This window comes from Caretta caretta, chromosome 3, assembly GCF_965140235.1.
Source record: "Caretta caretta isolate rCarCar2 chromosome 3, rCarCar1.hap1, whole genome shotgun sequence".
NCBI lineage: Eukaryota > Metazoa > Chordata > Testudines > Cheloniidae > Caretta > Caretta caretta.
The window spans coordinates 155095632-155110209 of record NC_134208.1 but is presented as its reverse complement, the minus strand read 5'-3'; the positions used below and the strand labels follow the sequence as shown (position 1 = coordinate 155110209).

The 14578-nt window shown below is 44.1% G+C and overlaps 1 protein-coding gene across 3 annotated transcripts in view; it reads left to right on the top strand.

Moving 5' to 3' along the window:
* The window catches only part of RBKS (ribokinase), a 112981-nt gene that overhangs the window by 47404 nt on the left and 50999 nt on the right, over window positions 1-14578 (top strand). For all 3 annotated transcript variants that reach the window (XM_048843436.2, XM_048843438.2, XM_048843437.2), the window contains exons 3-4: window positions 3375-3438; window positions 5715-5777. In XM_048843436.2, the coding sequence (XP_048699393.1) occupies window positions 3375-3438; window positions 5715-5777 (127 nt within the window). The remainder of the gene's footprint in view (window positions 1-3374; window positions 3439-5714; window positions 5778-14578) is intronic.

Sequence of the window (14578 nt, the reverse complement as noted above, 5' to 3'; positions counted from 1 at the left end):
GTTTTTTAATCAAAATGCCATGTGGTACCAAGTCAAATGTTTTACAGAAGTCTAAGTCTCTTAGATCAACACTATTACTTTTCTCAACCAAACCTGCAATCTCATTTAAAAAAAAAAAAGATATTGAGTTAGTTTGACAGCATGACAGGGCACTAACGTTGGCACCTTTGTCACTGAGGTTGAATTGAAGTCAATTAACTAGTTTCTGTTTGGGATTACTGATGCTTGGGTGGCAGTTGCTGGGCTAATGAGGCAATTGGTTCAGTAACGGGGGGGATATGTTTGGAAGGAACAGGAATTACGGGGAGCTCAGTGGGTGCACCTTGGAGAGAAAAGAGAACTGTGTGGAAAACTCCTACTGCTGTAAACTTGTGGTACATTCTGTTATGCTTTGACACTGAAGATTAAATGCAACATGGTGAAAGAGAATCAGTCTGTGTGTGTTTGTGGCTAAGACACCACAGGAACAGTTTAGGCTGCGGTATTCACCGGCTAGGTGAAGGGATACTCTGTGACAGACAGGATCTATTTTTCATAAACCCATGTTGATTGGCATTAATTATATTAGCCTCCTTTAATTCTTTATGTTAAGTCCTATATCGTCTTCTTCATTATCTTGCCTTGAGATCATAGAAACATAGAAGATTAGGGTATCATCTAGTCCAACCCCCTGCTCAAAGCAAGACCAACCCCAACTAAATTAATGTCAGACTGACAGGCCTATAGTTACCCTAGTCATCCCGTTCACCCTTTTTAAATATTGGCACAACATTAGTTTTCTTCCAGTCTTCTGGAACTTCCCTGGTGTTCCAAGACTTATACAAATCCAACATTATGATCCTCACCCAGCTCTTTTAAAACTATCTGGATCTGCTGATTTTAAGATGTTAAACTTTAGTATCTGCTGTTTGACATCCTCATGAGATACTAGTGGAATGGAAAGTGTATTCTCATGTATTACTACACCATTTTTATTTTTCCTAAATACAGAACAGATATATTTGCTGAACACTTCCACCTTTTCTGCATTATTCATGATAATTGTTCCATTTACATCTAGTAATGGATTGATACCATTGTTAGGATTACTTTTGTTCCTAATATACTTAAAAGACTCCTTGTTGGCCTTACCACTGCTGACCGTAAATTTCTCCTTGTATCCCTTTGCTTCCCTTACCAGTTTTCTACAATTCCTTCTGATTTAAAGCTTCTGATTTATATTTATTTATACTATCAACTTCCCCTGTCTTCCATTTTTTATATATTATTTTTATAGCTGCCTTCCTACACCCCATTTCTCGGCTGGTACATCCCAACCCCTTTGCACCCCCAACTTTTGTCAATACAACCCTAACCTTCCTATTGTCCTAACAGTCCAATACAATACAATCCTAACCTTCCCAGCACTGCCAATGCACCCTAATCCCCCTGAAACCCTAGCTCTGCCAGTGGACCCCGACCTTGCAGCCCAAAGCTGTGCCAATGCACCCCAACACATACATAAACCCTGCACACATCCACCAAATAACTTATGCTGTGAGTTCTTTGGGGCAAGGACTGTCTTTGTTATTACAGTGGCATGTTAGAGGGAATCGTGTGGGTAAGAGTGAAAGGGTTGTAAAAAGGGGTGAAGTGTTTGTACATTTCAGCAAGGGTGGACATAGCAGAATAAATGTTTGTATGTTAATCGGGCATATTGGGGCATGGGCAACCTTAACTGTGCATTTCCTGGTTTTCAGAATTTTGAGTTTTGCTCAACTCAGCATTCTGCAAGGATATAATGTGCCACCAAGCAACCAGTTTCAGAGTAGCAGCCGTGTTAGTCTGTATCTGTAAAAAGAAAAGGAGTACTTGTGGCACCTTTGTTAGTCTCTAAAGTGTCACAAGTACTCCTTTTCTTTTTTCACCAAGCAACCATAACTCTTTCTTAATGTAGATTTTTGCCACTGAATACTCAATTTACTGTTAGAAGGATGAATGAATTATAATGCCAGTTGTGACAGGATGGATCACAGAAACCCCCTTGGGACTGCCACCTGATGTGCTTTGACTACCTCTGAGTCTGTTTTCCCTGCCAGCTTAGGACTTCAGTGCCCTGCCTGGTTTGAGCCAGACACGTTTGCCTGCTACAAACCAGACCCAGGTCTGAATCATATCCCCCAACAGCTGCAGGCTTACCTGATAACAGCTTAAGAAGTATTCCTGTCTCTAACTCTCAGATGCCTAGCTCCCAATGGGGTCCAAACCCCAAATAAACTGGTTTTACTCTGTATAAAGCTTATACAGGATAAACTCATAAATTGTTCGTCCTCTACAACGCTGAGAGAGAGAGATGCTCAGCTGTTTGCCCCCCCCCCCCGGTATTAATACATACTCTGGGTTAACTAATAAATAAAAAGTGATTTTATTAAATACAAAAAGTAGGATTTAAGTGGTTCCAAGTAATGACAGACAGAACAAAGTGAATTACCAAGCAAAATAAAATAAAACACCCAAGTCTAAACCTAATACAGTAAGAAAATGATTACAGATGAAATCTCACCCTCAGAGATGTTCCAGTAAGCTTCTATCACAGACTGGATGCCTTCCTAGTCTAGGCACAATCCTTTCCCCTGGTACAGCCCTTGTTTCAGCTCAGGTGGTAGCTAGGGGATTTCTCATGACTGCCACCCCCTTTGTTCTGTTCCAACCCCTTATATATCTTTTGCATAAGACAGGAATCCTTTGTCCCTTTTTGGGTTCTCACCCCTCCTTCTAAATGGAAAAGCACCAGGTTAAAGATGGATTCCAGTTCAGGTGACATGATCACATGTCACTGTAAGACTTCAAGCCCTCATTCCTTCCAGCCTGACTCACAGGAAGGCCTGCAAGCAAACAGAGCCATCCACAGTCAATTGTCCTAGTTGATGGGAGCCATCAGGATTCCAAACCACCATTAATAGCCCACACTTTGCATAACTACAGTAGGACCTCAGAGTTATATTTCATATTTCTAGTTTCAGATACAAGAGTGATACATTTATGCAAATAGGATGACCACACTCAGTAGATTATAAGATTTGTAATGATATCTTACAAGAGACCTTTTGCATGAAGCATATTCCAGTTACATTATATTCATACTCATTAGCATATTTTCATAAAATCATGTAGAGTGCAACGTCACACCAGTGACGCAAGGTGAGTGTGAAAGGTGCACAATTTTGTTTGTATCTGTGATGTGCTTTTTGTTTTAGAGGTGGGAGAGAGCTGTAAAATGCTATTTGATCAAGTAACTGAGATAAAAGAGCTGTAAAATAAAGTCTAGTGTATGATGGTTGAATTACATCAGTTTGTGGACTGTAAAAGATTTAATGTACATAATGTCTTTGCAGGTTGGGAAGGACTCGTTTGGCAATGATTATATTGAAAATTTCAAGAGAAATGGGATTTCTACAGGTAAAATTTCAGTTTTAAAAAAATAATTTGTTAATTTTTTAGATAACATTTGAAACTAGAGATGGAGGAGGTGGAAGGTTAGATTGGTTAGGTTGTCTAATTCGCACACCCATTCTGGTGCAGAATGGTTCTCTGCAGTGTGTTCGCCATTATTTTGTCCAGTCTGGTTTGAAATGGCCTGTGTTAAATCTTTAGGCCAACATTTTCAAGGGTGACCACTAATTTTGGATGCCCAATTTGAGGCACCCAGAGACTTACATTCAGAGGTTCTGGGAACATGCAACTCCATTTGAAGTCTATCAGAGTTGCAAATGCTTAGCATGACTGAAAAATGAGGTTCAGCTTGAGCACCCAAGTATTGAAGCATCCAAAATTAGTGTCCACTTTTGAAAATTTTGCCCTTAATTTTTAGCCTAAATGTTCAATGTTGATTTACAGCAGGAAATAGCAGGATCTAAATCATTGTCAGGGCATGAAAGACTTCAAAGACAGAGAAAATTCTAGTCTCGTAAAAGTCACTACAAAGACACTAGTCCCGCCTTAAAGTGTGGTCTGGTTCTACTCTGTAATGTGAATTTATACAAATGGAACCTTCTTACTTGGCATACGTGTGTGTCCCGAGTCATATCTATTCACGTCAGTGATGAAAGTAAATTGTTGTTGTCTTTTACTCCTGTTAGCCTTGCAAAGCCAACATGGCTAAGAGAGAGTGAGAAACTTGCATTGCTTTGCTGCTTTCTTCTTGTGTATCACCAATGGCCTGATGCAAAGCATCTTACAATCTATGGGAGTCTTTCCATTGATTTCGGTGGATGTTGGGTCAGGCCCCAACAGAACTACTGAGTAAGTCCCAATTGAAAGCAGTGGGGATGCGCAAGTGTCACTGAAGGCATAATTGGACAGGGAGGTTGCGCAGTTGTCTTCACCAGCCTTTAGCACTTCAGTTACTGATGATGATGTGTGAGAAGTGAACAATCCAGCTTGATTCTCACATCCCAGGCTAACTTTGCAGGGCTGGCAGTTAAGGAAAATATCTTTTTGCTTGTAAACGGAGTACATTCGATCCATATATTATAACGAAGTAATAACAGTCCAACCCTGCAGTGCTATTTTTACATATCTCAGAGTGCAGCCACATTTTTAAATGCACTTTTTTTGAGGAAGTCTCTAAATCCTAGTTTCCCTCTCTATCTCAGTTACAGGCAGGGCTGCTAGTACTGCCTTTGGTTAAGTTGCTTGACACTTCCCATTATAAGACCCAATTTTCAGTTACTAATAACTTTGTCATACTTTAACTGTTCAAGTTAAAATTTTCCATGCCAGGTACCAGCCTCAGGATAAATTTTTCTGGAAAATTTCAGCCCAGAATGGTCCAGTTGTTTCTGAGAATGAGGCTAGGGCAAAGTACATTGCTTTGCCTATGTTAAAAAATTGTGGTGGTTTCATTTGGTTTGGTTTGGCCTTTTGCCATCCCTTGTGAATATCCAACCAAACTTGGCCAAGGACTAAGCCTTTGAGAAATTGCAGTACACACATTCACAGTAGAAACTTACTAAACCCTTGCAGCGATTGTCCCCAAAAGTTCCATCTGCATTGAGCATTGTCTACTCTAGTCCAGGGCTGTAAGGAGCTGAGCGGGACCATCCCTCAAATGTAGCTCTGAGTTGCTAACAACCATCATTTTGACTGAAATTTTCAAAAATAATAATAATCAGCCAGAGGCAATCACCTGGCATGGAAAATTTCATTCCAAACGGTTAATGTTTGGCAAAGTTTTATATGTAACTGAAAACTGGGTTTTGTAGCAGAAAGTGTTGGGCAACCATAATAACAGGCCACATAATACCAGCTCAGCCTATAATAATTTAACGGAATGGATTAATCCAAAGAGGAAATGTACAACCTCCCGACATCTTCCATCTTCTTTAATGTAGGCTGCCGTTCCTTCTGAAATGTAAATCAACAGAGAATTAAGAGGGGGAAATATGCTGTATTATTTCAGTGCTTTAATTTTCTCCAGCCTAGAATCTGTTGTTTCACTGGATAAAAGAATGCTGTCATTGAAGCAGAGACATAGCTACATTAAAGAACGTTGGACTCACATTTGCTTTTTTGTGGGTGTAAGTTAACACTTCTTTTGTTGTTGTTAAGCTTCTTTGGCATTGTTACACGTGAAATAGTTATTAGCATTTTTAAGTGTTGGAGGTTATGGGAGGTTAAACTGCATCACATACTGTTGTTGAAATAATACATATGGTAACTTTTCCCTTTCTTAGAATTTGTAGGTCAGACTGAGGATGCTGCTACTGGAACTGCTTCAATAATTGTTAACAGCGAAGGTACATATTTCACGTTCTGAGTGGTCCCCTAGTAAGCAAAGGTTCTGCCTCTTTAAGCCGCAAAAGAAACTTTTCTCTGGCCCTTGTTAGTTGTGGGTTTTTCCCTCATTTACAGACAAATTCTGTCATCCTAACGCTTCCACACTTACTCATCCTACGGTCTACTAGTGGAGCACAATGCCACTCATTGTGAGTAAGGGTGGGAGAATCTGACCCGTATCATATCTACCTACGAATAGCCATAAATAGAATAGCCCACTGATTCATCTAATCCGACACTGGCCAGTACATGGTGCATCAGAGGAAGGGTGGGGGAGGGGAGGGTTTAAATATAAAAAACTTTCCCCTGTAATGTATCTAGCAGATTTACAATGGGAAAAGGAGATTCCTTCCTGACCCCAGCACATGATGAATTTATGCCAGGAATTATTAAATACGAATATCCTTATTATCTTAGTCTGCATAGCTACAGATATTTTGGTTCTCCGGTTATCCAATTGTCTTTAAAATCTTGCCATAATATTTGACTCAGAGTTTCTTCTGTAGTGCATATGCTCCAAAAGTGGCATTTGACCTACTTATTAATTGTCCTTTAGTTTAGCATGTACCTTTACTTTCATATTTTCGGACGGGGTAGAAAAGAGGGAATTGACCGTTTTTCATATTGTCTTTCATAGTGACTAATTTAACCTCTGCTGGTTTTTGTTTTTTTTCTTTTCAAACAAATTCCGCCTCATACTCGCTAGCCTGTGAACTCTTTGAAAAAAATTACTAAAGTCCAGATTGAACCTTGACTCAGCCCGGAATAAGGGTCAGGATGTGACAACTCCATCCCAGGAGCAGGCCTGGAAAGGGAATTGTGATTAGGGCAAGTTGAAAAGGTTAATCTGAGTAATGCTAGGTGCACATATTAATTGCATTAGTTAAAGCACATTAAACCCTAGTTTGGATACTCACATTCAGAAGTAGTGGCCTTAGTTCCTTTTAGTTCAATGAATTAAACTAGACATACCAGAGTCACAATTCCTTCCCTGATGTTTCTCCATGACCCTCCCCCTCCCCCATTCTGGAGGAGTAAGTTTGGGAAGTAAATTACTGAAGCTCTTGAGAGAGTGCAGCTTACACCCCTCTCGTACCTGGCCAGCTACTTTGGTCAGTGAGTGGAGGCAGAGGACAGAGCCATAGTATCGCCCACTCCAAGCCCCTCTCTGCCCACTTCCCATGGGAGGAATATCCAAGAAATATTGACTGCGCTCTACACTGGACCCAAGGTTCAGGTTGGCTGAGTAAGGGATGGAGTCTTACTTCCCCTTTTAGTCCTCTGCTAGGCAGAGTAAGAAAGAGCATGATCTAACCTTGAAACAGTAGTGAGTAACCTGTTGGGTTTTCAAGAACCCTGTGATCTGTTCTGAGGGATAACAAACAAAAACTTACGGATTAAAAACTTTTGAAGCACTAGGAAACAGAGCCATGACTATTGTCCACTGCTCTGAAGTTTACAGTGGATTTTCGTAGAAACTGATATTGGTACGAAAGTTCATTAGTAGTTTTGTGATGTGGGAGATGAACTGAACAATGCATTGTGGCACATAGTTTATTTCAGTCAAAAATGGAAAGTTCCTAAATTAAGTTACCAAATCTAAAACTGGCCTCAGATTTTACATAGATGCTGCTGTTAGAACACGGTCAGGACCGGGCTATAAAGCAAACAGATGTACGGAATGGTAGTGGTAATGGTTGTTACTTCTCCTTAAAACCATCTGGGGCCAAAATTGAGTTGATTTCAGTAAAATAGCAGTACTTGTGTTCTGTGCTGTTACAAAAGAGACAATTTTATTTGCAGAAGCCTGGCAGATTTGACCTATCAAGGGTATGTTACACTACGAAATTAGTTCGAATTTATAGAAGTAGATTTTTATAGAAGTGATTTTATACAGTCGATTGTGTATGTCCCCACTAAGCGCATTAAATCGGCGGAGTGCGTCCACAGTACTGTGGCTAGCGTCAATTTTGGAGCACTGCACTGTGGGTAGCTATCCCACAGTTTCCGCAGTCTCCACTGCCCATAGGAATTCTGGGTTAAACTGGGTTAAGCTGATGGGGCAAAAAACGTTGTCGCAGGTGGTTTTGGGTACATGTCGTCAGTCGCCCCTCCCTCCATGAAAGCAACAGCAGACAATCGTTTCGCGTGCGGACACCATACTGCTTTCAGCAAACAGTGCAGTAGGCCTGCTAACCGTCATCATCGAACCACCATTTCTGCTGCAACTCTGCTCTCCTCGATAGCGAATTTCTCCACGTTGGCTGTCATGGGCTCCCGCTTCCGCTGCAGCTCTGCTCTCCTGAATCCACCTTCCAGGTCATCAGCCACCGCTTCCGCTGCATCTCTGCTCTCCTGCTCTCCTACAGACACCATACCACGGCAAGCATGCAGCCCGCTCAGCTCAGCTCGCTGATGCCGCCGCTGTTGTGTCCTGGTGCTGCTGGCAGCAGATGGTGCGATAGGCTTCCGCTGCCACTCTGCTCTCCTGCAGATGCCATACCACAGCAAGCATGGAGCCCGCTCAGATCACCACAGAAGTTACGAGCATTGTAAACACCTTGCGCATTATCCTGCAGTACGTTCAGAACCAGAACCTGCAAAACCAGGCGAGGAGGTGACAGCAGCACGGTGAGGAGAGTAATGAGGACATGGACACAGACTTCTCTCAAGGCACGGGCCACAGCAATTTGGCCATCCTGGAGGCAATGGGGCAGGCTCATGCCGTGGAACGCTGATTCTGGGCCCGGGAAACAAGCACAGACTGGTGGGACTGCATATTGTTGCAGGTCTGGGATGATTCCCAGTGGCTGAGAAACTTTCGCATGCGTAAGGCCACTTTTATGGAACTTTGTGACTTGCTTTCCCCTGCCCTGAAGCTCCAGAATACTAAGATGACAGCAGCCCTCACAGTTCACAAGCGAGTGGTGATAGCCCTCTGGAAGCTTGCAACGCCAGACAGCTACCGGTCAGTCGGGAATCAATTTGGAGTGGGCAAATCTACTGTGGGGGCTGCTGTAATCCAAGTAGCCAACGCAATCACTGAGCTGCTGCTATCAAGGATAGTGACTCTGGAAATGTGCAGGTCATAGTGAATGGCTTTGCTGCAATGGGGTTCCCTAACTGTGGTGGGGCGATAGACGGAACGCAGATCCCTATCTTGGGACCGGACCACCTTGGCAGCCAGTACATAAACCAAAAGGGGTGCGTTTCAACAGTGCTGCAAGCACTGGTGGATCACAAGGGACGTTTCACCAACATCAAAGTGGGATGGCCGGGAAAGGTACATGACGCTCACATCTTCAGGAACTCTGATCTGTTTGAACAGCTACAGGAAGGGACTTACTTTCCAGATCAGAAAATAACTGTTGGGGATGATGAAATGACTATAGTTATCCTTGGGGACCCAGCCTACCCCTTAATGCCATGGCTCATGAAGCCATACACAGGCAGCCTAGACAGTAGTCAGGAGCTGTTCAACTACAGGCTGAGCAAGTGCAGAATGGTGGTAGAATGTGCATTTGGAAGTTTAAAACCTCGCTGGTGCAGTTTACTGACTCGGTTAGACCTCCGCGAAACCAATATTCCCATTGTTATTGCTGCTTGCTGTGTGCTCCACAATATCTGTGAGAGTAAGGGGGAGACGTTTATGGCTGGGTGGGAGGTTGAGGCAAATCACCTGGCCACTGATTACGCGCAGCCAGACACCAGGGCGGTTAGAAGAGCACAGGAGGGCGCGGTGCGAATCAGAGAAGCTTTGAAAACCAGTTTCATGACTGGCCAGGTGTGAAAGTTCTGTTTGTTTCTTCTTGATGAAACCCCCCGCCCCTTGGTTCACTCTACTTCCCTGAAAGCCAACCGCCCTCCCCCCTTCAATCACTGCTTGCAGAGGCAATAAAGTCATTGTTGTTTCAAATTCATGTATTCATTATTAATTTGTCACACAAATAGGGGGATAACTGCCAACGTAGCCCACGACTGGTGAGGGAGGAGGGAAGCACTGGGTGGGGTGGAGAGGAGGGGAAGAGGGAAGGACAAGGCCACACTGCACTTTAAAACTTATGGAATGCCAGCCTTCTGTTGCTTGGGCAGTCCTTTGGGGTGGAGTGGTTGGGTGCCCGGAGGGCGTTCCTCCCCCCTGCGTTCTTAGGCGTCTGGGTAAGGAGGCTATGGAACTTAGGGAGGAGGGCAGGTGGTCACACAGTGGCTGCAGTGGCGGTCTGTGCTCATGCTGCCTTTCCTGCAGCTCAACCATACACTGGAACGTATCAGTTTGATCCTCTAATAGCCTCAGCATTGCCTCCTTTCATCATGCTGCTGCCACCTACCATCTTGCTCCTGCCATCTCTCCTCACATTCATTTTCTGCTTTCCTGGACTCTGACATTGTCTGCCTCCACGCATTCTGCTGAGCTCTTTCAGTGCGGGAGGACTGCATGAGCTCAGAGAACATTTCATCACAAGTGCGTTTTTTTTCGCCTTCTTATCTGCGTTCGCCTCTGGGACGGACATGATAGGGGGAGCATTGAAACATCTGCAGCTGCGGGAGGAAAAAAGGGAGAGTTGTATTTAAAAAGAGACATTTTAGAGAACAATGGGTAGACTCTTTCACAGTGAATGGTTTCAAACATCAGCGCCCTCCTTTCCCATACCAAGCACTTATTGGTTTGGCCATTTAAAAGGAGGGGCTGCGGTTTTCGGGTTAATGTGCAGCACAAACCCAGCTAAACCGCCCCCACCACCCAATTCTCTGGGATGATCGCTTCACCCCTCCTCCCACCGCGTGACTGGTATCAGGGAAGATCCCTGCCAGACAAACGCGAACAGCTCAGCGTGAACGGGCCCCTGCCCCACTGCGTGGCTAAAAGCGGGGATGATTTCTTTTCAGCCACAGGCAAACAACCCAGCAGGAACGGCCACCTCTGAATGTCCCCTTAATAAAATTCCCCTATTTCAACCAGGTGACCATGAATGATATCACTCTCCTGAGGATAACACAGAGAGATAAAGAACGGATTTTGCTTGAATGCCAGCAAACACCAGGACCATACGCTGCCATGCTTTGTTATGCCATGATTCCAGACTACATGCTACTGGCCTGGCATGGTGTAAAGTGTCCTACCATGGAGGACGGAATAAGGCTGCCCTCCCCAGAAACCTTTTGCAAAGGCTTTGGGAGTACATCCAGGAGAGCTTCTTTGAGATGTCCCTGGAGGATATCCGCTCCATCCCCAGACTTTTCCAGTAGCTGTACTGGCCGCGAATGCATCCCAAGTCTTCAGGGAAAATTAATCATAAAACACACTTGCTTTTAAACCATGTATTATATTTACAAAGATACATTCACCAGAGATGCCTTCTCTGCCTTCAAGGTTCAGGAGCCCGCCTTGGGAGGGTTGGGAAGGTATTGGCACCAGGGTGATAAACAGTTCCTGGCTGTCGGGGAGAATGGTTTCATCCTCCGCCTCATCATCATCTTCCTCGTCCCCAAAATCCTCATCCCTGTTGTGTGAGAGTGCCCCCTTGCAGGAGTCCACGTACGGGGTGGGGTAGTGGTAGGGCCACAACCTAGAACTGCATGCAGCTCATCATAAAAGCGGCATGTCTGGGGTACTGACCCGGAGCGGCTGTTTGCCTCTTTGGTTTTTTGGTAGCCTTGCCTGAGCTCCTTAAGTTTGACGCAGCACTGCTGCAGGTCCCTCTTATAGCCTCTGTTCTTCATGCCCTTGGAGATTTTTTCAAATATTTTGGCATTTTGTCTTTTGGAACAGAGTTCTGATAGCACGGATTCATCTCCCCATACAGCGATCAGATCCAGTACCTCCCATTTGGTCCATGCTTAAGCTCTTTTGAGATTCTGGAACTGCATGGTCACTTCTGCTGATGAGCTCTGCATGGGGTCATGCCACGCTGGCCAAACAGGAAATGAAATTCAGAAGTTCCTGGTGCTTTTCCTGTGTACCTGGCTAGTGCATCTGAGTTGAAAGTGCTGTCCAGAGCAGTCACAATGGAGTACTCTGGGGTAGCTCCTGGATGCCAATACCATCAAATTGCGTCCACACTACCACAAATTCGAGCCAGCAATGTCGATTTCAGCGCTAATCCCCTCGTCGGGGAGGAGTACAGAAATTGGGGAAGAGCCCTTTAAGTCAACAAAAATCGCTTTGTTATGTGGACGGGTGCAGGGTTAAATCAATCTAATGCTGCTAAATTCGACCTAAACTCATAGGTAGACCAGGGTTAAGAGTTTGTATACACATGCAAGTTGTATTGCTATAGCAATGCTAGTATAGTTTAAGCAGTACAACCCACCCATGTGGATACGGTTATGTCAGTATAAAAGAGCTTATATCAGTCTGTCTTATTCCTGTAAGGGAAGAGTTAAAGTTTTTGCAGAGTCTGCATTATTCTGTTAAGATCATTCAGGACAAAGAAGAGACACAAATGCTAAATTTCTTAAAGGACTCTACTATAATTAATTTTAACTCATAAGCTAGTTACCAGAGTCACTTGTAAATTCTCAGAAAATTAATTCTGTAGGCAGAGTAAGTGCTGTACGTTTAGGGAGAAGGCACAGTATTTTTCATACAAAACAAAGAGGTTGAGTCTCTGCTTTAAGAGCAAAATGGAACTCGATGTATGGAGTCACGATCAACATTTCCATTATGTGGTCCTGTGAAATCCACAATTCAGATGCATTTTAAAGTTTAGCTTTTGTGGCAGCCTTTGCAATCTGTGTTTTCTGGAAATGTTCACTGCTTCCAGATAGGTGCTTACTAAACATAAACTCCAGCTTCACAAGTGGGCTTGTCAACAAGACCTTGCAGATGGTGGCATTCCCCCCTCCCCTCAAAGCAAAGAACTGTAACATGCCCCCAGCAGTTTTTCTGAACACTTCCCCTTTTCAGATGTGTAGTCCCACTTTCCACTCCCACTTACTGCTGCATCCCTTTTTCACCTCCTTTACCCCACTGCTTTTACCATTCCTACAGCACCCTGTCCCCAACAATGTATTACTGGTTTATAGGAACTCTGTAAAATTATTATGCATATTGTTTCTGTTTTGTTTTATATAAATAAAGAAGCAGTTACAGGGCAGTCTCTATATAGGAAAGAAACTTCCTCAGTGGGTAGGTTATTCCATATTATCCCCGTCAGTTTTGGCACATTCCTCTTCCTGTGATATATCTGGCAGTGGCCATCGCTAGAGACAATACCGGACTAGGTGAACCACTACTCTGATCCAGTCTGGCAATTCCTTCACGCATAGAAAAAGCCCAGAGAAGGAACAGCAAGGACTGTGGCAGGCAATAATCAAGGTGCATTAGCAAAACAAAGTGAGGGCACAGGACTGGAATAACAGGACTGTTGCAGGGTAGACGTGAGGTGCACTGGCAGAACAGTGTGTGGAAAAGCAAGCACACTGCCTGCCTAAATTAACGTTGCCTATAGGTATTGCTATTATTCAGTCATTTCATGAACACTGAATTCTCACACTTTTTATAAAGCGTGGGCACACTTCAATAGCAAAGCACTACATGTACATGTACCCACAGAAAGCTTTTCAAAATATACATTTAGAAGTGACTAGCAAAACAAGGCAAAAAACGTGCAGAACATGAATGTCAATGTGACTGAAATATCCTTTGCATAAAGTAAAACACATGTTGTGGTCCTGCGGGCTAATAGGAAACTGGTACCTGGAAGTAGCATCTTATTTTAATATACTGGCAAATGGGGCTTATTAATGTGTTCATCAAGTGACTGTAGAGAAATTACATCACCATGGACACACCCAAAACTTGTCCTTATGCTCCTGAACTGTGTGGTTTGTCAAGCAACTATTTCTCATAATATTCTTTCGTAGTTACAGACATTATCATTTTTGCCTATGAAATACTGTGCAGGAGCTCTGCAGCCCTTATTGCAGTTGTACTGATAGGTTGAGAGACTGCTAAGATGTAGTAGTCTGTTGGCCACAGTGCAGACTACGGGAGCGTGAATTGCAGCTCATGGTAAAGTGTTGTGCTGTAACTGCCAGGCATAGACCCTGCTAATGTGAACTAAAAGATACCTAGTTTACGTTAAGGTGGTCCCATTAGTCCCTTTTAGTTCACACTATCAGGGCCTACATAGGGCAGTTACAGGGCAATACTTTAGTGCATAGTTCAATTCATACCCCCATAGTCTGCACTGTGGGGCCGTGTAGACAAGCCCTTAAACGCCACTGATGGCTTGAGGGCTCTTTCACATGTATTTGGCCCCTGTTGTATTTGGCAGTGTGTTCTGAGCCCTGGTCTACATCACAAAATTACTTTGGTATAACTACGTCACTCAGGGGTGTGAATAATCCACACCCCTGAACAATGTAGTTATACCTACCTAAGCTGCACTGTAGACAGACTATGTTGGTGGGAGAACCTCTCCCGCCGAAATAGCCATTGCCTCTTGCAGAGGTGGATTAGCTAAACCGATGGGAGAAGCTCTCTACCATCAGTTTAGAGCAGGGGTGGGCAAACTTTTTGGCCTGAGGGCCACATCGGGGTTGCAAAACTATATGGAGGGCCGGGTAGGGAAGGCTGTACCCCCGTCCCTATCTGCCCCCTCCCACTTCCCGCCCCCTGACTGCCCCACCTCAAAATCCCTTACCCATCCAACCTCCCCAACTCCTTGTCCCCTGACCGCCGCCTCCTGTGACCCCCGCCCCTAACTGCCCCACGAGGACCCCACCCCCTATCGAACCCTCCTTGTCCCCTGACTGC